The following is a 24,142-nucleotide window of genomic DNA, read 5'->3' on the forward strand; positions in this document are numbered from 1 at the left end:
CCTATATTATGCATTATCTTGCATTTATCTAAACTTGCTGCAGACTTTATCTCCTGTAAGCCTCACAACCACTTCATAAAGTGTGGTTATCTCCATTCTACAAATTAGGAAACCAAACTCTAAGAAGCAAGCGATGTGCCCAGGGTACATTGGATACAACTGAGGGCTGCATAACTAAATCAGTTCCTAGAAAATAATGCAACCAATCAACCTCTGCCGAGGCGTGATTTAAATATCACTAAAATGTTATTAATTCATTCTCTACACTGTGTGGCATTTTACCAGAAAAGTACACTGATGCAAAAGCCGAGTCTCCCATCCATCACGTCTCAGGTTTCCGCCCGGGCTGGCGGAAAGAGCCGAGCGCGCTCGGAAGCGCCCGCCTCCCTTCGGCTGCAATCGTCAGGGGGCGGGGCCTATGCTTCGGCACGTTCCGCGCAGGGCATTGTGGGAAGGGCGGCCGGTGCAGCCGCAGCTGCCATCTTAGCGACTCCTTTCCTTGCGGCCTTCTCGTTGGAGGCGGCCTTCTCGTTGGAGGTAGTCTTCGTGCCGGCTGTAGACCTCGGAAAGAGGCAGAAAGTCAGCTGGTAGACAGCGTTCCTTCCTCTGGCCTCGACAGAACCATCAGCCGGCGTCCGAAGGCGGAGGCGAGGGGAGCTGGGCGCGTGAGGGGGCCGAGGCCAGCGGTTAGAGCGTCTCCCGGAAGGATGGGCCGGTCCCGGAGCCGGAGCTCGTCCCGCTCCAAACATACCAAGAGCAGCAAGCACAACAAGAAGCGCAGCCGGTCCCGGTCGCGGTCCCGGGACAAGGAGCGCGTGCGGAAGCGTTCCAAATCCCGGGAAAGTAAACGGAACCGGCGGCGGGAGTCGCGGTCCCGCTCGCGCTCCACCAACACGGCCGTGTCCCGGCGCGAGCGGGACCGGGAGCGCGCCTCGTCCCCGCCCGACCGCATCGACATCTTCGGGCGCACGGTGAGCAAGCGCAGCAGCCTGGACGAGAAGCAGAAGCGAGAGGAGGAGGAGAAGAAAGCGGAGTTCGAGCGGCAGCGAAAAATGTGAGCGCCCGCGGGGGGAGGGGCCGCGCCGGACGGCGGGGACTGAGGAGAGTGAGGGGCGGGGCTGGCGGGGAGAACTGGGGGGCGCGGGGACGGGGCTGAGGGGCTGCGGGCATCCTGGGCGTTTGGGTAGCCTGGGGTGGGACAGGCCCACGAGCTGGCTGGAAAAGAAAATTTGAGGGCATGAACAGTGAAGGCTTGGAGGGGAGAAGGCGATTTTGGCGCGAGTGAGGAGGAGAATCCCGGAAGTAGGGGTGGAGTTCAGAGAGGGGTCGTCGAGCTACGTTGGCGGGCAAGGCGGGGAATGAGCTAGCTTAAGGATGCGGAGGGCGAGCGTTTGCAGGTCTGCCTGCCAAGGGCAGAGAAAGGCATTAACCCGTAGGATGCAAATCGCAGCTGACTGCTAGCATTCTTCTATTGAAGCTTAAATTTGGGACAGCATAAGTACTCTCGGGAATAAAATACTTTAGGTGGCCCACCAAAAAAAGTGCTATTTTAGTTTAGTATGTTCTTGTTGTTGAAAGGTTGCTTTTCTTGCCTTGGGCCTACACACACACACACCAATTTTTTTTTTTTTTGAAACTTAAAAAACAGTGCACAAACCTTAAGTGTACAGTGCGATGTGTTTTGACTCTCGAATTGACCTGTGAAACCACCACCCCAGTCAAAGCCTACCTCTTCTTTTTTAAAGTTTTGGTTTACAGTCCTGTAGTAAACACGCAGTTTTGTTTTCTTTTGTACTGGTTTAGAAGATTCTTGAGTGCTTGCTCACATACAGAATTTTTATTTAGGGAAAAACAATTACAATAAAGTCTTTTACTTGAAATACAGTTTGGATAAAATTATATTTTTGAAAAAGTCAACTCTCAAGCATCTCTGGTTATAAAAGTAGATGTGGATAATCCTGAACTAAATAAACTTTTTGTTTTAAATGTAGGATTTTGTTGTATTTTTTTACTTAAAGATCATGGTACTCTGGTGGTCTGGGTATTCCCCAAAACCACATTGAAAAGTACAGTGAACAGGTGTACCAAGTCCCTATTTAATCAGCCATCGTTGTTCAATTCTTCCATGAATGTTTAGAAAGTGCTCATGAGACAAGAACAATAGTAAATTTATGATTTTCCTGAGACGAATTTGTGTGTACTGAATTGTCTGGGGTTTTTATATTTTTCTGCATTTGGGTTTGTATTTTGTAGATTTTCCAGCACAGCCTGTTTCTAAAAGCAGTTACTAAGAGGTAGGGGACTGGGGCACTAATATTATTGAGGAAGAAGTACCTGGAGCTATTTTGCTGCCAACATTCCTTTAAAGGATATGCAGCTCTTTCAGTTTTCTTGTCTTTAAAATGATCTGTGACATTTGAAAACAAAGTTCAAGTAATTGTTTTACATTAAAGCTTGATTATGTAGAATCCGGCTTTTTGGTATGGAACAAAACTCTTAACTGTAAAGCTATAGCTCAAATAACTATCAGTAGATGAACATATCAAAAATTATCTAAGACATCCTGAGACAGTATGTCCATGTGAAAATAAAGGAGCTCTCCAAAGACTAATGATTTGCCTTTCACTAGAAGACAGACTTTTAGGAAAAATAAAAGGAAACTTGGTCTGCAGAGACTACTTAGAAGCATTTAGCAAGCTATATATGGACAGCAGAGAAGAAATCCACGGATGAGATGATCAGTAATAGAGTAACTATATAGTTCTAGGTTGAAAGAAGAAGCAAACTGCCATTAGTGTATAGGAGGGGGAAGGGAGCAGAACTAAATGTGTGCCATGCTGTAGGCACTGCTTAATGTTTCTAATGCCTTCAGAATAATGCAAAGGAAACAGTAGAAACAGGTTTTGGAGCCTTGGGAATAGAGGGAAGTAATTGTCTATTGAGCAGTTAGTATTAGGCACTGTGCTAGGTGCTGTTAATACAAAGATGATTGGTCCCTCTCTAAGATCTTGATCTAGCTTGAAGACAGATAATTAGATAGGTAATAATACAGTGTAGTAAATTTAGTGATAGTAATATAACTTTATAAAGGAAGTGTCCTGGGTGGGTAAATACTTTAGTTGTCCTAGAGAATGAGTGGAGGATATAAGAATCCGAGACTGTCAGGCTAGGCATAGGATACATGTGGACCAAAGGAGAGAACCTCCTCACCCTATTCCTGCCAGAATAAAGAGAACATGATCTTGAAGTGGAAAAATAAGATGATTGTTAGATGAAAATCAGAAAAATAAGATGACTGCTTAGAACATGAAGTTCTGTAAATACTACAGTCATGGGGTGACTAGGAGGTAAATAGAGGCTGTGAATCATGGCCAGGTAGCTACTATGTGTCAGGTACTGATTAAAATGTCAGAAACTTGGTGAACAGTGGGTAAAGGAGAGGGAAAATGGATAAAGGAGTTTCTACTTGGGGCTTTCACTCGGCACTAATTTTGAATATGCTGTACTGAGTTTATCCAAGGTTGATAAAGGGGGACTAAAGCCTAGTGAAGGGGGGCTTCACTTGGGTCAGTGAAACCTTGATTTCAGAATGTATGACATGACCCAGGTAGTGTGTGAGAGAGAAGAGCAATTGGCAAGGGACTTAATAAGAACCTTAGAGAATGCCTGTATGTGCAGTTGGGAAGATGAAGAGAATGGTGGAAACGAAAAGAGATGGAGAAGAATGCATGATGTCAACTGTACTTTCAAGGAGTCTAGGGTTAGGTGAAGAGAGACAGTGAAGTAAGAATTGTCTGTTGGGTTTAACCAATTAGGAATTCTTTGGTAAGATTGGAACCAGATTGCTTTGCCACTTATAAATTCTGAGGCCTGCATCTGAACTTGTTTTCTTGTCTGTGAAAATGGAGATAAACTATCATCGTTATTATGAAGATTGGAGATAATGTATTTAAAGTACCTAGACAGTACTTGGATTAATGGATTAATAAATAATAATATTTAATATAACTTACATACATGGCAGCTACACTGAGCCTGGTGAATTTAAGAAGTGAACTTAGCAGTTATAATTTTAATGCTTAAAAGGTAGGCATTTAGGCTGGGCGTAGTGGCTCATACTTGTAATCCTAGCACTCTGGGAGGCAGAGGCGGGAGATCGCTTGAGCTCAGGAGTTCAAGATCAGCCTAAGCAAGAGCGAGACCCTGTCTCTATCAAAAATAGAAAAAAATCAGCCAGGCATAATGGCACATGCCTCTAGTCTCAGCTACTTGGGAGGCTGAGGCAGAAGGATTGCTTGAGCCCAGGAGTTTGAGGTTGCTGTGAGCTAGGCTGACGACACAGTACTCTAGCCAGGGCAACAGAGTGAGGCTCTGCCTCAAAAAAAAAAAAAGTAGACCTTTATTTACATTTAACAGAATTTTTTCCCTCCCTCATATTTTGAATAGCTAATTCACATGGTCAAAATGCAGATCAAAAAAGATCTCTCATCCCTGTGTTTCAGCCATTCATTATGGTTCTCTCTCACTCTTTTGCTACACCAATATTACCATTTTCTTATTCTTTTGAGATGCTGTGTGCACATTGTAAAGGAATGCATGTTGTATTAACTATTGAAAAAACAGCTGAAAATGACTTGCAGCAAATCAAGAAGTTATTAATGGTGTAATAACTTACTCTAGCCTGTTATATCTAGGTTTGAATATGTTTAGTGTTCACTGCATGACAGATTAAGAGCCTTCTAAATTAAGAGTATCTAAACAACTAGGATCTGTATGAGTGCTTCTTAGAAATAGAAGAATACTCGAACAGCTCATTTTGAGAGCAAAGGTGCTTTTATGAGCAGATTGAGTATATGAACTGTATTTGTGGAAGTTAGGCCTCTGAGAATGCTATGGCATAAGACCTAGCTGATGTTAAGAATGTTATAATTTTTTAAAAGTTATTTCGTTAGTTACATCTTTGTGCATGTCTTTGCCTCTCTAATTTGTCCTGGAGAAAAATGTAGGATAGCATAGTGCTTAAGACATTAGCTTTGGGGTCTTCCTGGGTTCAGAATAATAGCTCAGCAACATCCATCAAACTTTGGTCCAGAAACTTCTTTAGCTTTAGATTCCTCAGTAAAAATGAGGGTATTAATACACACCTCATAGGAACAATTGTGAGATTTAAATAATGACATGGTATATAAAATTCTTGGCACAGTATTTTGGTACCTATTAAATACTAACTAAATGCTGTTTGCTGATAATTGATTTCTAGAAGTAAACCCCTAAGATTGAGTTCCCACGTTTTAAAGATGTTTTAAGATAAAGTATCAGTTGCTCTGTAAAGAGTGATGCTCTTGTTTAACAGCGCTGAAGTGCTTTATCCTCTGAAGTTTTGTACCCTTGCTATGTTGTTTTAATAGTTACCATTTTAAAGTTGACTATGGCTGCTAGTGCTTTTAAAACACCTGAGAGCATGAAGAAATAGTAACCTAGTATTACACTGTTTCCGTTGAAAAACTTGAAAATTTTGATTTAACCCTTTTATTAGTTGCATAGATTCTTGGCAAGGGAATGGATTCAGCAGAGGAGCATGAGGGAGCGATTAGAGGAAAGAACATAACTCCTAGGGCAAAAGTTTTAAGGAGTACATAGGCTATTAGATATTAGATGCATATTTTGCAAGACACTGTTGACGGAAAATGTTTGGTCCCCTCACCCCAAGAAAACTCCAGTGTCTCTTACGAGTTGGCCTAATAGTGGCTTTATTATTGATTATGGGGATAAGTCTGTCAATCCGTAAAGATGAACTCATGTTTAATTCAGTTGTATATGTGCCCATTCATTTCTGAATTCAGTTGTGTATGTGTACTGAGAGGGGATAAAATGTTACTGAGCTTTTAATTATTTTAGCACTGGTTCTAAAGTTGATTTTAATTTTTTTCTGATTATTAAAGTAGCATTTTTAGTTTTACCAAGAAAAACAACAAAAATTATGTTCTTGATATCACTTCTAGGGAAACAGGTCTGTGGTGCCCTGGCCTTGCCTGTAATTTACACAGGACAAATCAGCAACACTTACTTGCAGTCATGATGGGATGCCTTGCAGTTCCTGCAGGAACAAAAGGGAGAGATAAGCAGCCTTGTGAGAAACTGCACTAGGCCATTTCTCATTCTCCACTGTTTGAGTTGAGCATGGGACTTTCCACTTGCCCTACCCTTTCAACTATAAAATCCACTGAGCTGTAGTTGAATTGACTTCTTAGCTACAGACTGACTTAGAGCTGGTACTGCCTATGAGTTGGCACCTTAGGTTTGGTGTGGTAAGTGAAAATAGAAACAAGGGGCTGACACCATGCTGATTTGCCTTTTGCTGTAAGTAAATTTATTTGCCTTGTTTTCTCCTTATTGATGAAATCTGTGGAAATGTGGTCCTGGTCCTGTTAGCCATGGTGCTTTTGCTCAGGGATGGCTTGATCAGGTCTCTTTCACGTTTACCAAATTCCTAACTTAAGTTGGCAGATGTTAACCTAGGGCCTTATTCTGTTTTTCTTCCTTTCCACTTTGTGTGGCAAGTTTTAATTGGAACTGTTTTATATTATCCTTCCTTTGAATAGTCAGTACTGTGGTCCACTTAGCATTGCTAATTAAGAGTTGCATTGTACTGGTTTTGAAATTTTGAATATTAACTTTCTTAGGCTTCTCTACATGTACTAATTTCAAAAGAACCATATAGCAAAAGTGTGTATATACTTTAAAAATGATTATAAAAAGTTTACATATACAAAGGTAGAATATTATATAAGGATTTACATACCCATCATCTGATTTAGCAGTTGTCAGCTTTACTTGTTTCATCTATAATATTTCTCTTTTTCCCTTTGGATGAAGTGGAGAAACAACATTTTATATTGAAATGTGGTTTGTTTCCCATTAAAATTGCTGTCTGATTTGCTGCAGATGCTCCTGGTGATTTTTAGCGTTGGGTCTTATATCTGCTCTCCTTTACTGAGCAGCCATAGATAAAAGCTTATTGAAACTACCCTAATATTTGATTGAAAAGGAAAAGGAACATTGTAAATCTTAGGTGTGAGCATTGTAAATCTTAGGCTTTCATATCCTTTTTTTAAAACAAAATTTAGTTTTGAGAAGGAGGTATTAAGGAACAACAGAGTCCTCAGAAATGGGTATTGGAAATACCGACCTTTAGGGAAAATAAGCTCCCTCTAGTAACTGCTGTCTCCTTGACAGAAAAATGTAGTGGATTATGTAGAAACCATAAGGAATTCGAATGCTAAAGACACATTTGTGTTAGTATGTTGTCACCGTGAATAAGCAATGTGAGTTGAGAATGAAAGCCCTTGAGTAGGAATTGAATCACCCCGAAGAATAGAGTTGAGTTGAAGTGAATTGGGGTATTCCAAAGTAACTTAGGAACTATAAGATCTTTACTAAACAGATAAATTGAATGACTGTCTGATATGTATGTCAACCAAGTCATCAAAACATATAAAAGTTGCAGGTTTACTCAATTTTGTGGGTTGTGAGGAAAGTTGAAGCATTAATAAATTGACCTCAGGATTTAGATATACTGCAAGAGCCTCTGAATTTATTCATTTGCACAAATTATTGTCTCAGTGCTGGTCAATAGAAATATGTGAACAGTGTATACAATTTAAAATTTTCTAGTAGTTACTAAAAAGAAGCCAGTGAAATTAATTTTAATATATCCTTAATCTACCCAAAATATTATCATTTTAACACTTAATCAAATAAAAATATGAAATGATTTATATTCCTTTTCTTTATACCAATCTTTAGTTCAGACTGGGCACATGACTAATGGCTATTGTTGCATATCATTGATATAAAATGTACATTTTCCATGGTGGTACCTAGATAAATGTAAATATTTTCAGCACAGAATTTTATTTTGATTAAATACATTGGTTTATGATATCAAAGTGGTATTAAAATAATTAAAACATGCTTCATTGAACTAAAAATGTGTTTTTAACTTTTTCCTTCCCACCTTTAAAGGAGCTTTTAATTAAAAATCAATTAACAAAAGGAAGAAAAGGCACCGTAAAGGATATAAAGTTCAGAACCTAAGTTGGTCATAATTTCAGTAAAAGCTACACACTGCTATTATTTCAGCAGTCTGAATCTCTTCAAGTCTGTGTCTGTTCTGTCTTTTCTTAGAGGAAAGGGAGAAATTAATTCAGCCAGGCTAACTTGCCTGCTACATAATAATTTCTCCTGATTTCTCTGTAGCTCAACTCTTATAGTGGATTGGCAAATGAGCAAATCCATGCATTTTAACAGTTTCTCCTCTCATTATGAAGTTGTTAGGAGAAGTAGAATTTCTGTTTCAGATTTGTTGTTTAATTCCTAAATTAAAACTAGTGAATAGGCTGTTTGTTATCAGTCTTTTGTACTTAAAACGTAGTAGAGAAAAAAACCAATTTATATTTATTTGAATGTCTGTATTAGTTAACATGTTATGTATCATTTCCTCAAATGTGACATGAAGATGAATTCTAAAATCATTAAATAATATCAAGCTCAATAGTTTGATAGATTTAAAACTAGTTTTGTTTAAAAATTCTTAGTTTTCGGCACATTTATAGCCCATACTCAAGCCATGTATCAAAAACATTTGTACCTTCTTAATATTTTGAAATAAAATTTAAATAAAGTTTTTTTTATACTAAATCATTTTTTTCACTGTTTGCTAGTCGGCAGCAAGAAATAGAAGAAAAACTCATTGAGGAAGAAACAGCACGAAGAGTGGAAGAATTGGTGGCAAAAAGGGTAGAGGAAGAATTGGAGAAAAGGAAGGATGAAATTGAGCGAGAAGTTCTCCGAAGGGTGGAGGAAGCCAAGCGCATCATGGAAAAGCAGTTGCTCGAAGAACTCGAGCGACAGAGACAAGCTGAGCTTGCAGCACAAAAAGCTAGAGAGGTAACGCTCGGTCGTTTGGAAAGTAGAGACAGTCCATGGCAAAACTTTCAGTGTCGGGTTGTGCCTCCTGCTCAGTTCAGAAAGAGATGGAATACAGACTATCTAATTCCTTTCTCATCTAAACTTACGTTGCTGCGAAAGTTAATTTTTTAGCCTATTCAGAAGTGCTGACTGATACTTAAAAGTTACTTTCATAAAACATATTCAAGGATACTTTTGATTAACGGAACTGGCTTACATATTTGAGAAGTGTTTGAAACTTTTGCCATGGCTGCAGGACTTACATTCTTTTTTGGGAGGGTGGGGGGAGACAGGGAGTGGTAAAGGGAAAAGGTTAAAAATCCACCTGTGGTTGTATATTTTCTCTATTCTGTTTATCACTCTGTTACTTAGACTGTGAGAGGCTTTTTGCCCTCAGTCAGATTAAAAAGAGCAGGGCCTAACATTGAGTGACAGTACCTGCTTTTGATATAAATAGGTTTTCTCACTCTTCTTTTTTCCCTTCTTTTGTCCTTTACCCTCTCCCCCAAATCCTGCTTCAACAAAATGGACTAATTCTAGCATTCTGATCATAAGGCCCTCCATTTTCCTAATGTGTTTCAAGGAATCTTTTTAGGAAAAAATGTCCAGATTATTCATCCACTTTTTTAGTATCTACTAACAACTCCTTTTTTTCTCTAGAGAGTTATGAAGGAACAGGTTGTCCTTGTCTGGAGTCAAGCTAAACACATGATTTGTTTTATCAGCAGCTGGAGCAGAAGTTGAAAATGTCTTTCTGTGAGACAGTAATTTGCTACTGAAGCTTCATAGCTTGTTTGCACTGATTACTCCAGGATCCTAAAGCTTGGTGAAAGTCACTGAAACACTCAAGGCAGATTACTTTATAGCCATGAGTGTCCATCAACATAGTTTGCATAATGAATATGAATCTCGCTGGTGTATGACATAGGAAATCATAGGAAAATGTATTTTCTTGAACTGAAATATTTGACTCAAAATATATGACTCATTGTCATTTTTCATCTTGGCATCATGGTTGGACAAGTTGACATCATATTAAATTTCTTTGCTTTCCAGTAAACTTAGCTTTTAAAATGCATTTTCCCTTGTCCTTTCTTTAACTAGATGTACATGCTTATATTTATAGTGGATTTCATAGACTATAAAATCGAATGTATGAAATTTTTATTTATATCAGTGCTTGTAATAACAAAGATATTTTTGGAGTAATGGTGCTGTCTTGTAGCGAGTTATTAATCATAGTAAGATTTTTTTCTCTTCATTTGCTTTTTGTTTCATATTAACAATTTTTTTTTTTACACGGACACAACCCTCTGACAGTCTTTCCAAATATTAAAATCATTTGAATATGTATGCTGTGATCTGAACACTGCCCAAACCATCAAGCAATCTTCATATAGTTTGCATTATAAAATCTCATTAAATTCTCCAAGAAAAAATAAGTTACAGAATTTTATTTCCTGACCATGCATCCCCTGGATTCCTGAATTTCAGTTCAGATTGTAGATGACAATATAAGCTGCCTTTAGAAATTGTCAACATCTGAATGTTAAGTCCATTTTCCCCATGGAAGAAGCCCTTAGTTCCATGAAGTATGGATTACCATTTGTATTTTTCACTAACAGTAAATGTATTTTTCTTATTAATTGTTTGCCTTAGGAATGATGAATTACATTTTTTGTTCCTTCTTACCATAAACATCTGCATTCCTCAGCTCAGCCTTCCTTGTATGTTGTTTCTTTATAAATGGTTGAGCTGCTGATGCAGGTATTGCCAAGCTAACAGTACAAATCATTTTAAAGAGGAAGCTGGCGTGTATGGCAGCCGAGGAGCACACTCTGCAGGACACTGGACAAGACAGTAAATATTCAACTTTTAATGCTGATTAAAGGAGTATAGGTAAAGAATACGTAGGTATACATAATTGGTGAGACAAATATTCACTTTATTTATATTTTATATATTATTTTTTTAATTTGGTAAATACTATCCAGTTTTGTAGTTGTCCTTGTTGATTTGTGTGATATTAAAGTATTAGTTATAATTGCCAGGAAACTATCATTAGGGAGGGTTTAGTCGGTTGCTGTTTGGACTGGGAGGGATGATTTAAATTTAGTGCTAGAAACCAATTTTAGTGGCTGCACAGTTTATCATTTGTCAGACAGAAGGTAGCTATAAAGCTGCCCTGTAAGTCAGATCAAAAAGTTCAGAGGAAGATTAGTAAATATTTATCAATAAAAATAAACATTTTATTTTTCTAACATCTTAACATGTCCTCCCCTTTAGGAGGAAGAACGTGCAAAACGTGAGGAGCTAGAGCGAATACTGGAAGAGAATAACCGAAAAATTGCAGAAGCACAAGCCAAACTGGTAAGTATAAATAAAGCATATGTGACAAGTATTTTTGCATTTTGCTTTATTTATTTATTTTCAGATATTGTGTTCCATAATTTGACTTATTTTTTTCTGGGTTCTCTGGGCCTCTTTAAAGGATTTGAGGCAAGAGTAGAAATAGTTGACTAGATTTTTATTTCTAATCTGGAGAGAATTTGCAGTGGTTTAAAACAGATTTCCTGGGGAAATTGTGGTATTGGTTATCTCCAATTTTTTCTATCTTAACCTCATTTATTTTTATCCTATGCCTTAAAAAGCTAACAACAACAAAATTTTGGAGGTATTTAAACCAACTAATACATAGCATTTCACTTTGCATTAGTTGCTTTGTTACCAATCACTAGATTGAATAAGTAGATAGTATATATTTGATAGTAAGTGTACAGTGTAATAAATTGTATTTCCTACTTCTAACTCATAATCTAACAAGAAATATACAGAGACTTAAGTAATTATATGATAGAGATGTAAAAGAAGGTGATATAGAGCAATTTTGAAATTGTAATAAAGAAGCCAATATAAGAACATTGAGGCAGTTTTTCAAAAAACAAAAACCTAATTTCTGTCACTTCTATTTTTTCTTCTAATTATTTTGTTTTAGTATTCCTATGCATGTCTTGATCTTTTTCAAGCACATTGCTAGCATTTTTAAAATAGATTAAAGTTTTTGGTGTCTTGAGGGTTTTTCCATTTAAGCGTGTGAATATTTTTTTGAAGTAGTCTCGTTATGAGAAAGACTAAAACTAGGATTAAAGGACTATGGATATGAAAAATCCAAAACACAAAAGAGGATAGTCATGTATTACACGGTAAAACCTTTTTTCCCCTGTTGAGGGTGGTGTACAGGAAGGCTACATCAAAGTAAGAGTATAAATCAGAGGTGGAAGGGGTCGGAGCAGATTAGTGGTATTTATTACCCAGAAATGAAGGCATGACCCAGGAGGAGGGACTCTTGGTAGTGGGGAGAACAAAGCAAGTTAAAAGCCCCAGGTATGTGATATAAAAAAGAAATTCTATGGCTCTCTCTATAAATGCACAGAAAAAATCTGAGAGAGTCTAATTATTAAGACTGGATTCCTTGAGAGTAGGAATGAAGGAGGACCGTAGTTAATGTGTCCTATAGTTGATAAGAATGTAAAAAGTTAACATGGAGCAGTTAGTTCTAGAGCATGATCTTCTAAAAGATAGTGTACCCCAGATAAGAGACAATACTGGAAATATCCTATGTAACTTAGCATGGCACAGGTTTCTTAGTACATATCACTGACCTGGTTATTGTGAAGGCAAGAATATGATTTGTATTGGAAGGCCATGAATCTGCTTTCCCAAAGATAGACCTTAAAATTTACTTTGGTAGAAAAAGCAGTATGTGAAATGGATGAGTTATTGTAAGATGTATTACTACATGCTTATGAATAAGATACAATAATGCTTTTTTAGTGATTCTATATGAGAAAGAGAATCTCGGTGCAGGTAGGAAGTAGGAGTAAGAGGGGAAATTGTGATTCTTAATTTGAGTTTTGAAATTTGAGCTTTGGAGGGTAAATACAGTCTGGTTTGTGAGGCCTGGACATTCCAGAAGAGAAGAAAAATATGATTGATAGTTAAAACATGGAAGCAAAATTACCAAGCAGGTAGAACTAGAATTTGCTGTTAGGATAGCTATGGTGGGTTCAGTTTGTGGGTGGCCTAGAATCCCCTCAGCTTGATATCCTCTGCCAAGATGTTGACCCCTTCTGACCCTGAGGTGTCTAAGGATATCTTGGCCTCCTTACATCCCTCTGACACACTTTTTGTTTACCCACATGAATCATAAAAATAAAACTTTTGGTGAGTTATTACAGGGAAAAGATTGGTGAACATAATCTGGAGCAGTACTTCTGAAAGGGTAGTAGTAAATGGGTAGTTTCTGTCTTTTAATCCTAGTTTATCAGATGTTAGAGCTACTTTTGTAAAATACAGTTGAAATGAATTATTAGAAAAATGAGGTCAGATTGCTATAAAAGTTTCTAAACATTCATTCTTGGTTTGTACTTTGGATCAATTTAGATTGGCAGTCTGCAAACTGTCACTTTTCTCTGGGCTGCACCCAACACTATCATTGCATTAGGGCACACAGATTTTGGATTGATCTGATAGACCGTAGAGAGTGACTATTGTGATGGCATGTTGATAAATATCAGTGAAAAGATGTCTTAGGGAAAAAGAGGCTTTCTAGAAGAAAATTTGGTAAGAATTTGAATATATTTAATGCATTTGCTTAGTGTCACATTTATTTACTGTGTTTTACAAAATTGGAAGCATAGGTAATGATTGATACTGGAGAAAAGTTTTATTTGCTTCTATTCATAGTCACAGGCTAATAGGCATGGGTATTATTGGTGTAAGGTGAGACAGATGTCATTGTGCAAGATGGCAAGGTACATCTTTGAGTTTTCTTTCATTTTTCTTTCCCTTTTCTTTCCCTCCTCTTCATCTCAATTTTGGGCACTTTTCTTTAATCTTTATACATGTTTATTGGGAAATATTATATAAAATATATTGAAAGTCCTATTAAAATATTAGTTATTTCAGAAAGGGAGAGGGATGTAACAGAATGTTGTTGATAACATGGAATTTTCCTGATATATCAGTCATGGTAGTTTATCTTTTTGCACTAATAATTATGTTTGCTTCCTGACATAGTAATATGCTAGAAATGTGCACAGTTCATTGTTATTTATGCCATAGAAAGCAAGAAGAATGGGAAGCATTCTAGCCTCTGGAAAGTGAGGGAAGAAAAGGGTGGCCAAACATTAACCATTCAGGAAAACAAAAAAAGGAAAAGGAGACAATGCATTAAGTGCTCTTGAATAATCTGATGTATTGTGGAAACAAGGACAACACCACAAAAAATTAGCTAATACTATGGAAATATTTGGTAGGTGGGGTTGGTGCCTGAGATAATTGCCCTGAGGGGGCTGGGAAACCTTCCCAGGGGTATTTCTTTGCTTCCCTATTGAGGTTGGGATTTATCAGGAATTTATTAAAACTACTTTGCATTCTACATGTGTAAAAAGTCTCTCACTTTTTTTTAAATTGGGCAGTTGGTCTTTTTTATTGATTTGTAAGAGATCATTGTATTATTTTTTTTTTTACGGTTCTAATATTTAAGAAATCTCCCCTATCCCTTCCCCATTCCAGAGTACTTTCTTTACCAACGTGTCTTTTCTACAATATGCTTTCCACACAAACTTCTTAGCGTACATCGGGTTGATACATTCCTGCTTCTGCCACTGTTTACTAAAACAAGTACTTCCACATGCTTGCCGATGTTCTATTCTGCTTCCCCAAAGGCCTTTGCCCTGTTTCATTTCCTTACTGTTGTCCACCTCCTAACTCAATTCCACTTTTGTGTATCAAGATATTTGGTTTGCCCATAAGGACACCAGAAAAAGTATTATTCAACACACATACTTGATTTGTGAAGTCAAACAAAAATTAATCCAGGTGTGGCTTGAGTTAGGTTTTTGGCAGATTGGTTCTTAGTAGTTAGTACCAGTAACACACAACTATCTTCAAATATTTCAAGGGTAGTTAATACAATGGAGATTTTAATTTTCTTTTGTTAAAAATAGCACTTAAAATTTTTGAAGTCTTCTCCACAGCTTTTTTTAATGGTGTGCCTGGGGAAATCCCAGATATCATCCTGAAGTTAATATGAATTTTGCTTATTCAGAAAAAGAAGCAGACTAAAAAAAAGGTGACAGGTGTTGCTGTGGAGTAAAATATTCTTCTAGGACGTTGTGTCGGCAAGGAGAAAAACCTGCAACCAATCACCTGGTAAAGATTGTGGTAAAACACAAAGAATAGAACTTGGTTAGTTAATCTGTGTGTAAACACCTAAAATATAAGAGTCAGACTGACAATTTTGAATAAAATTATAAATAACTGTTGGTCAAAGGAAGGACAAATTAATTTTGACTGGTAGGTGGTAGAGCGAGTTCTTTGAGGTTTTAAAGTATTTGCAAATTATAAGTTCTAGATATATACAAACCTCTTTAATATTGAATAGTTTTCTCCTCACCTTTTGCCAAGTTCATCATATTATACCACTTTGTACCAGTTTGAGAGAGGAAAATATGGTCCCATGTTTGAAAGTTGCTTATATATGAAATGTGTTCCACATACTAAGTTTGAAATAAATTAAGAGATAGTTCTGAAAAGAGTTCTTAGAAAAATGTAAGCAAAGATTTTTTTTAATGAATTTGTGTGATAGGCTGAAAAATCCTCCCCACCTCCCCAGTATACCTATGTTTTAATGCCTGGAATCTAGATGTACTCTATATGGCAAAACGGTGGGGGGAACTTTTGCAGATGTGACTAAATTAAGTGTCTTGCAATGGGGAATTTATCCTAGATTATCTGGTTGGCCTTAAATGCCATCACATGTATCCTGTAAGAGGGAGGCAGAGGGAATTTTTACCACATAACACAGAAGAAGCTGAAGTAAAGACAGAGCAGAGAGAGAGATTTGAATATGTTGGCTTTGAAGAGAGGAGTGATAACAGTCCAGAAAGCCAAGGAATCATCGCAGCAACTAGAAGCTGAGTCAAGGAATAGACTTTCTCCTAAAAATCTCCAAAGTGAGCATCTTTTGACTCAGTGGTACCAATTCCAGACTTCTGGCCTCCAGAATAAATTTCTGTTGTTTTCAGCATCTAGTTTGTGGTAATTTGTTACCTTAAAATGTGGAAGTGGTTTTGGAATTGGTTAGTGGGTAGAGGCTTGAAGAATTTGAGGCATGTGATAGAAACCATGTACATTTCTTTAGAAAGACTATTGGCAAAAATATGGACTTTAAAGGTGCTTCTGGTTAGGGCTGAGAAACAAATTAAGAACATGTTTAGAAACTGGAGAAACAGAGGTCCATTTTATGGAAAACCTGGGTGAATTGTTTCCTACAGTGATATAGAACGAAGGCAGCACTTATAACAGCTTAACGTATTTAGCTGAGAAGAATTCTAAGTAAATTTTTGAAAGTGTAGCCTGGTTTCTTCTTGCTGTTTGTAATAAAATGGCAAGAAGAGCTAAATTGAAGAATGAACTTGTAAGCATAAAAGGAACCAGCATTTGGTATTAGGAAAGTCTCAGCTTATCCAGATTGCACAAGATGTTCACTCTTAGAAAAACACCTGTCTAGGCCGGGTGCAGTGGCTCATACTGTAATCCTAGCACTCTGGGAGGCCGAGGAGGGAGGATCGCTCGAGGTCAGGAGTTCACAACCAGCTTGAGCAAGAGTGAGACCCTGTTTCTACTAAATAGAAAGAAATTAATTGGCCAACTAAAAATATACAGAAAAAATTAGCTGGGCATGGTGGCGCATGCGTTGTAGTCCCAGCTACTTGGGAGGCTGAGGCAGTAGGATTGCTTGAGCCCAGGAGTTTGAGGTTGCTGTGAGCTAGGCTGACTCTGTGGCACTCTAGCCTGGGCAACAGAGTGAGACTCTTGACTCAAAAAGAAAAAAAACAAAACAAACCTTAGTCTGGAAGGAAGTCCAAGGTGTGGCTAGACAACTTTTTGCCAGAGCTGAAGAGACTTCTTGTGATTCAGGTTTCTCAGCCATCTCAGCAAAAGCCAGGAATAGATGAGATTATCTGGGAAAGATCTGCGGAGGGCCCTCTCACCTAATGATGTGACATATGTGGGGGAACTCCAAGGTTTCTGAAGATGTTGTATCAACAGAAACACTACCAGCTAGGACAGAAGATATGATGAAGGAAGGCCATCACACTCCCAGCAGAATCCACAGACAGATACTGGAAAAGATCACATGAAGAGAGAGAGATTTGAGGATGTTAGCCTTATAGATTGGAGTGATGTGTCCACAAGCTAAGAAACTCTGGTAGCCACCAGAAGCTGGAAGAGGCAAGGAACAGATTCTCCTCTAGAGCCTCATAGGGATTGTGTCCCTGCCAACACCTTGATTTTGTTCTAGTGATACTAATTTTGAACTTCTTGCCTCCACAATAACTTTGTGTTTTAGGTTATCCAGTTGTGGTAATTTGTTGCAGTGGCCACAGGAAATTAACACAGTTGGAAAAAGAACAGGGTGTCTTACAGTAGAGTGAGCATATGTAAGTTGAAATGGCATAGTACTTAGAATAGCTAATGGTGTGTTGTGTGTACACATTTTAAGAGAGAAAAATAATGGCACCAAATGTAAATGTTAAATATTTTAATTTGAAATGAAATGTGGTGGAGAAGTCAGGTAAGGATTTTCAGTGAATGAGAAGTGGTTTCTGATTGTTAAGATAAAGCTGGTTTAAAACCTATGTTAATGTATGTGGGGTAGTAATTTTTAAAGTAACTTTGTGGACATTAGTGAATATTGACATTGTGTAGGGTGGCTTATAAGACAGAAACTGGAAAAAAGAAGCCACTAAAGACCACAGGATGGGGCCTTGAATCAGTAAAGTGGCAGTTCTTAGAAACTGTAAAGAAAGAATTGATAAACTTGGTGAGTGAAGGGATATGTAGAGGGAGGAAATGAGGAAAGAGTCTGTTATAGGAAGCAGAGAAAGACCTTCCTGTAATCACTCTTAATAAGCTAACACAAGGAATCGGGAAGCATGTAAGGAAAACTTAAGCACAAAAAAGGGAATGAATGACCAAGACAAAAGAACTGATCCAGAGAAAGAATTTATTTAGGGTACAGAGGAAAAAACATCTCCATCTATTAATAGATAGTACAGTTTTTTTGGTTAAATTTTTTAACATGAAGTGTAAAGAATATCGTGAAGGCTTTTGATTTCTCTTGACAATGTTATACAGCAGTCTTTACAGAGCTCTTAGGCAGTGGTTTTTGTACATAATATTCCATACCAAGCTCAACATGAGTTTCTTCTTGAAACAATTATCTTCACTTTAGGTAATATGGAATTTTAGGGGATATTATCTAAGGTTGAAGTTTCAAAGACATTTAAAAGTTTACAGAGGTAACAAGAGAATTGAGAAGAAAAGGGCATAGGAGTAGACAATGATGGGAATTCTCTTTAGATGGTGGCTTGGTAGTTAATAATAGCCCATAACGATACATTTGGCACACTATAGACCTCAGGGAGGGGGAGCTATCAGAATAAGTAAATTACCAAAGGAATGAAGGGGAATCCTTGTGTTTTACCCTTCTGTGTGTTTTTTTTAACCTTGTACATAAATAATTTTCAGAACATTTTATTAATACAGTTTGCTAAAGGTCTTCAAATTGCCTTTTTTTTTTGAGACAGCGTCTTGCTTTCTCACCCCAGCTAGAGTGCCATGGTGTCAGCCTAGCTCACAGCAACCTCAAACTCTTGGGCTCAAGCAATCCTTCTGCCTCAGCCTCCTGAGTAGCTGGGACTACAGACATGCGCCACTATGCCTTGCTAATTTTTTCTATATATTTTTAGTTGGCCAATTAATTTGTGTGTGGGGTTTTTTATTTTATTTTATTTTTTTTTGAGACAGAGTCTTGCTTTGTTGTCCAGGCTAGAGTGAGTGCCATGGCATCAGCCGAGCTCACAGCAACCTCAAAGTCCTGGGCTCAAGCAATCCTACTTCCTCAGCCTCCTGAATAGCTGGGACTACAGGCATGTGCCACCATGCCCCGCTAATTTTTTCTATATATATATTAGTTGGCCAATTAATTTCTTTCTATTTATAGTAGAGACAGGGGTCTCACTCTTGCTCAGGCTGGTTTCGAACTTCTGACCTCGAGCAGTCTGCCCACCTCGGCCTCCCAGAGTGCTAGGATTACAGGCATGAGCCACTGTGCCTGGCCGTGGCCAATTAATTTGTTTCCATTTTTAGCAGAGACAGGGTCTCACTCTTGCTTAGGCTGGTTTCAAACTACTGACCTGGAGTGATCCTCCCGCCTCCGCCTCCCAGAGTGCTAGGATTACAGGCGTGAGCCACCACGCCCGGCCATCAAATTGTCTTTTACTATTTTCTTATTAGTTACCTAAAGTAGAGTATACATTATAAAAATTGTAGAGGGGAAGATGAATCAAGGAATTAAAATCAAATGACAGAATGGATCAGGATGTGTGTCTTAGAAGGTTTAAAATGTAGAAATCCACATTTCTGAGAAGTGGCATGATTTCTAATTGTGCTATTTTTCATTCATTCCTATGATTACTCTTGACAAGAAGTGTTTTCAATCTTTGAATTTTTAAAATTTTATATATTGTATATGTATTTCAAATAGTAAATTTCAGTATCCTTGTTTTCTAAAGGGAACTGTTGCCAAGGACCACCATAATTATAGACAGTATAAGGAGAATGTTTGGGATTGTAATTTTTATAAAATCTACAGACCTACAGACCCCAACTCTTCTTGGACTTCTTGAGAAGTCCAAGAGCATGATGCTGCATCTGGTGAGGGTCTTTCCATTGTGGAAGGCATCACATGGTGAGCCAGCTGGGGGAGAGAGGGCATGAGAGAGTAAAAATGGTGGCCAAACTTTTTTATCGAGAGCCCACTGCTGTAAAACCTAACCCAGTTTAGGTTACAGCATTAATCCATTTATGAGGGTGGACTCCTCATGGGCTAATTACTTCTTAAAAGCCCCACCTATTAATACTTTTATAGTGGCAATTAAGTTTCCAACTCATGAACTTTGGGGGATTTAATTCAAATCATACCAATATGCTATCACACTTTTGAATTCTGTCAGTCTGAAAGAGTAAAAAGTAGTATCTGTGTAATTAGATTCTCTTTGGGGTTGAGGTTGTGATGTTCTACCTTATGTCCTTTCACCCTCACTCCCTAAGGTTCTAGTATGCTTTCCTAGGGATGGAGTAGAGCCTTAGGGAAAAGTGAGTCTGAGTGTTTATATTGATTATGAAGCATGCACACACACAAAGAATCTTTACTACACTTTGATTCACTTGGCACACACTAAGCTCTTACTCCAAATGTGTGATAATTAAAACTGTGAATAAAGTAATTGGCATATGAATTCACTAAAGATGCTTAGAAGCAGATAATTCTGTTTGTTAAAATTATCAGTGACAGTCTAAGAGAGTAATGGATTCTGATGTACAGGTAGGATTTCAGTAGGAGGAAAGAGTGGCATGAGCAAAGGAGAGAGATCAAGATAGCAAGAATAATAAAAATAGAGTTGGAGCTAGATAATAGAAAGTCTCAAGTTTTATAGAAGCATGCTCATTTAGGAAGTTAAGCTATATTTTGTAGACAGTGGAACTCATTAGAAACTTGAGGGCCAGAGAGAGCAATGGTCATGAAAGGTGAGTCTACCAGTATGTATAGGATGGATTGAAGGACACACTGAAAACAGGGACACCATTTTAGGTGTACAAGAGAGATGTGGCAGTAAACTGGTATGGTGGTAATAGAAATAAAAATTAACTCTAACTCTAGACAGAATAAAAAAGAACTTGACTTTTTTTGTTATTTGGGGGAAAAAAGACAAAATTTGGGCACCAAGGTTGGGGAAAGCCTATTCTAACCCTTGAATTTTTAATGTGTTACCACAAGTGGTAGTTCTTTCTCCCTCTATCTGATGTTGATCTTAAAAAATTCATTGTGTCGCTCACGCCTGTAATCCTAGCACTCTGGGAGGCTGAGGCAGTCGGATCATTCAAGGTCAGGAGTTCGAAAGCAGCCTGAGCAGGAGTGAGACCCTGTCTCTACTAAAAATAGAAAGAAATTAATTGGCCAACTAAAAATATATAGAGAAAAAATTAGCCAGACGTGGTAACAGATGCCTGTAGTCCCTGCTACTCGGGAGGCTGAGGCAGAAGCATCGCTTGAGCCTAGGAGTTCGAGGTTGCTGTGTGCTAGGCTGATGCCACGGCACTCTATCCTGGGCAACAGAATGAGACTATCTCAACAAAAAAATTTCACTGCATGCTTTGAACTGCCTACCTGTTCCCATTCGAAGTCAAATTTTAGGGCTGACTACATAGAAAGGGCAGATTTTATTTTAAAGATGGGCTGGAAGAATTTAAATCTTGGAACATGTTGAATTTTGAAGGGACCCCTAGATCTCCCAGGTAGATGTGTCTAGGGACCAGCTATAAATGTAACATAGGGAAAAGGTCTGAGAGAGGTGTATTTCAGCTCTGTTGAATTTTCTACCTTGCCCACCCAGCAGTCTACCCCATGTTGCTGTCTTAAACCTCTTTACATTGTTCCCTTTCTAAATTAAAACATCTTCATGTTGCGTACCAGACTCCATTATTTTTCACATCTTCTTGTGTTGTAATCTAGTAACATTGCATTTTACTGAACAAAATAACCAGTGGAGACAAAAGAAGTAGTCAGGTGGAGAACCTTAGTGTTTGTATTAGAGAATATGTGGGAGGGGAAAACTTTTAAAAGACTTAAGTGAACAGAAAATTTATTCAAATAAAGAGAAAGGTCACTGAATTTATTGCTAGGTTTTGACCATGTAAAAATAATTTTAGTAGAATAATGGAGATGGAAGCAATGACCTAAAATTTGACTTTGAATGGGAATAGGTAGGCAGCTCAAATGATGCAGTGAAATTTTTTAAGATCATGGTCACACAGAGGGAAAAAAAGAACAACTTGTGGAAACTGAGATTAAAAATTCAAGGATTGAAACAGGCTTTCTCAACCTTGGCACTGGTAACATTTGAGGTTGGATCATTCCTTGTTGTGGGGGCTATCTTCTGCATTGTAGGTTGTCTACCATTGTCCCTGTCCTCTACCTTCTTCCCACTAGATGCCAGGAGCCATCCCCAGTTGTGACAACTAGAATCATCTCCACACATTGCCTAATGTCCCTTGGGGGGAGAGGGGTAAAATTGTACCTGTTTGAGAATTGAGGGTGGTTATGTATTCTATCTCTGAGAGGCAGGAAGGAGAGACTTCATGAGGTAGGAGTTCATGAGAATGGCCTAAGTCTTTTTGGTGAAGAGGGGAGATCTTCTCTAGAAGAATGCAGGAAGGAAGTTGGTTGCTTGAGACTACAAAGGAGTAGGTTATACCAGTCTTCATTTGAAATTAGACATAATTTTGTAGTTAGCTAGATCAGAATGTTTTCTAATTTTTCCTTAGAATGAGGTCTATGGTGTTTCTTGTTTATTGACAATATAATATGGCCCCAGTGGGGCTTTTTTCTATAATTTTTGTATTCCTTTCTAACTATAAATATATTAAATGGTAGATAACATAGTCTTTGAATGGATCCATGCCTTGGTTTATAATTGACAATCTCTTAATCTGATGCTCTGAAGGTTTGGGTAAAGATAGTTATAGAACAGAATCTGCACTGATTTCAGGACATACTTTGTGGAAATTCTTCCCGTTTAAATGTCTAAGTGCTTTCCTATAATTTGTTCATTTATTTTTCATAAAAGATGAAATATAAAAAAGGTAAAAATAATTAATAGAGTTCTTTTCTAATTTACTCAGTCCCTTTTCTTCTACTGCCATGTAACCTTAGGCAAGTTTTATGAAACGTGCTATATTGTATGTTCACCTTGATTGTAAGTTCTCACCTGATAATTCAAAATACTACTAACAGAAAATATAAAATTCATAGAAAGTCCTAATTTATATTCTTGTTTGTGTTTGCATTTTTTAAATTTTATTTTCTTATCAATACATGATGTACAGATTTTCAGGGCATGTGATAATTTAATACATTTATATAATTTTTAATTTTCAGGCTGAAGAACAGTTGAGAATTGTTGAAGAACAAAGAAAGATTCATGAGGAAAGGATGAAACTAGAACAAGAGCGACAACGTCAACAAAAAGAAGAACAAAAAATTATCCTGGGCAAGGGGAAGTCCAGGCCTAAACTGTCCTTCTCATTAAAAACCCAGGATTAAATTGCAAACTCTGAACTTTTTACAAAGAAAAATGGAAAAACTTTGTATGGTAGCTTCATGTTGAAGTGGTTTTTTTGTTTTGTTTTGTTTTTTTTAATTTGTAAAATCTGGAAAGTTAGCTTGTTCTAATAGGGGCTATGCTCTGCAATTCCTTTTTTCCCCCTTAACTTCCATTAAGTCAAATCCTTATCAGATCATTGTTGTCTTCTAAAAAGTGATATATTTTTCACCTGTTTGGATTCTGTATTTGTGGTCTGAAGAAGAGCAGATCACTTAGTAAACTATGGATGGTCTGATAAGGTTTTTACTGACCCACTGACTTCAGAGTTATACTCTGTTTACTACATCATAATGCTGGTTTTGCTTTTTGTTTTTGTTTTTTTTTATATATTTATAAACAAAGGAAAAGGTGATGATTGCATTGCAAAATTCCCAGGGTGTATTACTGGACCTATGTGGTGTATTGTTAAACCAGTGTCCTTGTGATACTGTTGCTCTTGATGTTCCTGATACAGGTAAGGAAACCATTGGTCAACTCTGATACAAAATATATACAGTTCAGTATTGTCTCTGTTCAATTTGTTTTTATTTCATTGACAAAATCAAACCAGCATTCCCCATTGTGTAAATAAATGATTTGCCGAATAAAGTAAAGTCTTAAATTCATATGTTTAAGCAATTTTTTTTAAAGTTATTTTAAGTCTTAATGAGGGTGGTTTACTTTTTGATGGTCAATAGTTTTAGAAGTCTTGGAACTATGCTTTATTTCCTCTCATTTATACTTTTAACATAGGGTTTGTATGTACACTAAATATACTTGTGAATTAGTATTTAATGGCTATTTTTACAAATATCAACTTTAAGCTGATAGAGCAATTATGACATCAGTATTACCTTTAAGAAAGACTAACAACACTCAGAATTCTTAAACCTGTG

General features: G+C 37.5%; 1 protein-coding gene across 2 annotated transcripts; it reads left to right on the forward strand.

Annotated features, from left to right (window-relative positions):
* The first annotated feature begins 448 nt into the window (after nt 1-448).
* ARGLU1 (arginine and glutamate rich 1) lies at nt 449-23,872 on the forward strand. Of its 2 annotated transcripts, none has more exons than XR_001150908.2 (4): nt 449-1,054; nt 8,724-8,949; nt 10,773-11,340; nt 23,042-23,079. XR_001150908.2 is itself a non-coding variant. In XM_012751983.3 (4 exons), the coding sequence occupies exons 1-4, from the start codon at nt 708-710 to the stop codon at nt 23,204-23,206; spliced, it is 822 nt and encodes a 273-aa protein (XP_012607437.1). In that variant the 5' UTR covers nt 449-707; the 3' UTR covers nt 23,207-23,872. The 2 variants fall into 2 exon arrangements, 1 of the variants encoding a protein (XP_012607437.1); XM_012751983.3 differs by having other exon boundaries at nt 11,257-11,340; nt 23,042-23,872.
* The last annotated feature ends 270 nt before the right edge of the window (nt 23,873-24,142 follow it).

Source organism: Microcebus murinus, chromosome 13, assembly GCF_040939455.1.
Source record: "Microcebus murinus isolate Inina chromosome 13, M.murinus_Inina_mat1.0, whole genome shotgun sequence".
Lineage (NCBI taxonomy): Eukaryota > Metazoa > Chordata > Mammalia > Primates > Cheirogaleidae > Microcebus > Microcebus murinus.

Bases quoted from the DNA above. Each gene is read 5' to 3' on its own strand.
- ARGLU1 (XM_012751983.3), top strand. From the start codon at position 708: ATGGGCCGGTCCCGGAGCCGGAGCTCGTCCCGCTCCAAACATACCAAG. The intron at 1,055-8,723 runs GTGAGCGCCCGC...ACTGTTTGCTAG, and splicing joins TTCGAGCGGCAGCGAAAAAT to TCGGCAGCAAGAAATAGAAG. The intron at 8,950-11,256 runs GTAACGCTCGGT...CCTCCCCTTTAG, and splicing joins CAGCACAAAAAGCTAGAGAG to GAGGAAGAACGTGCAAAACG.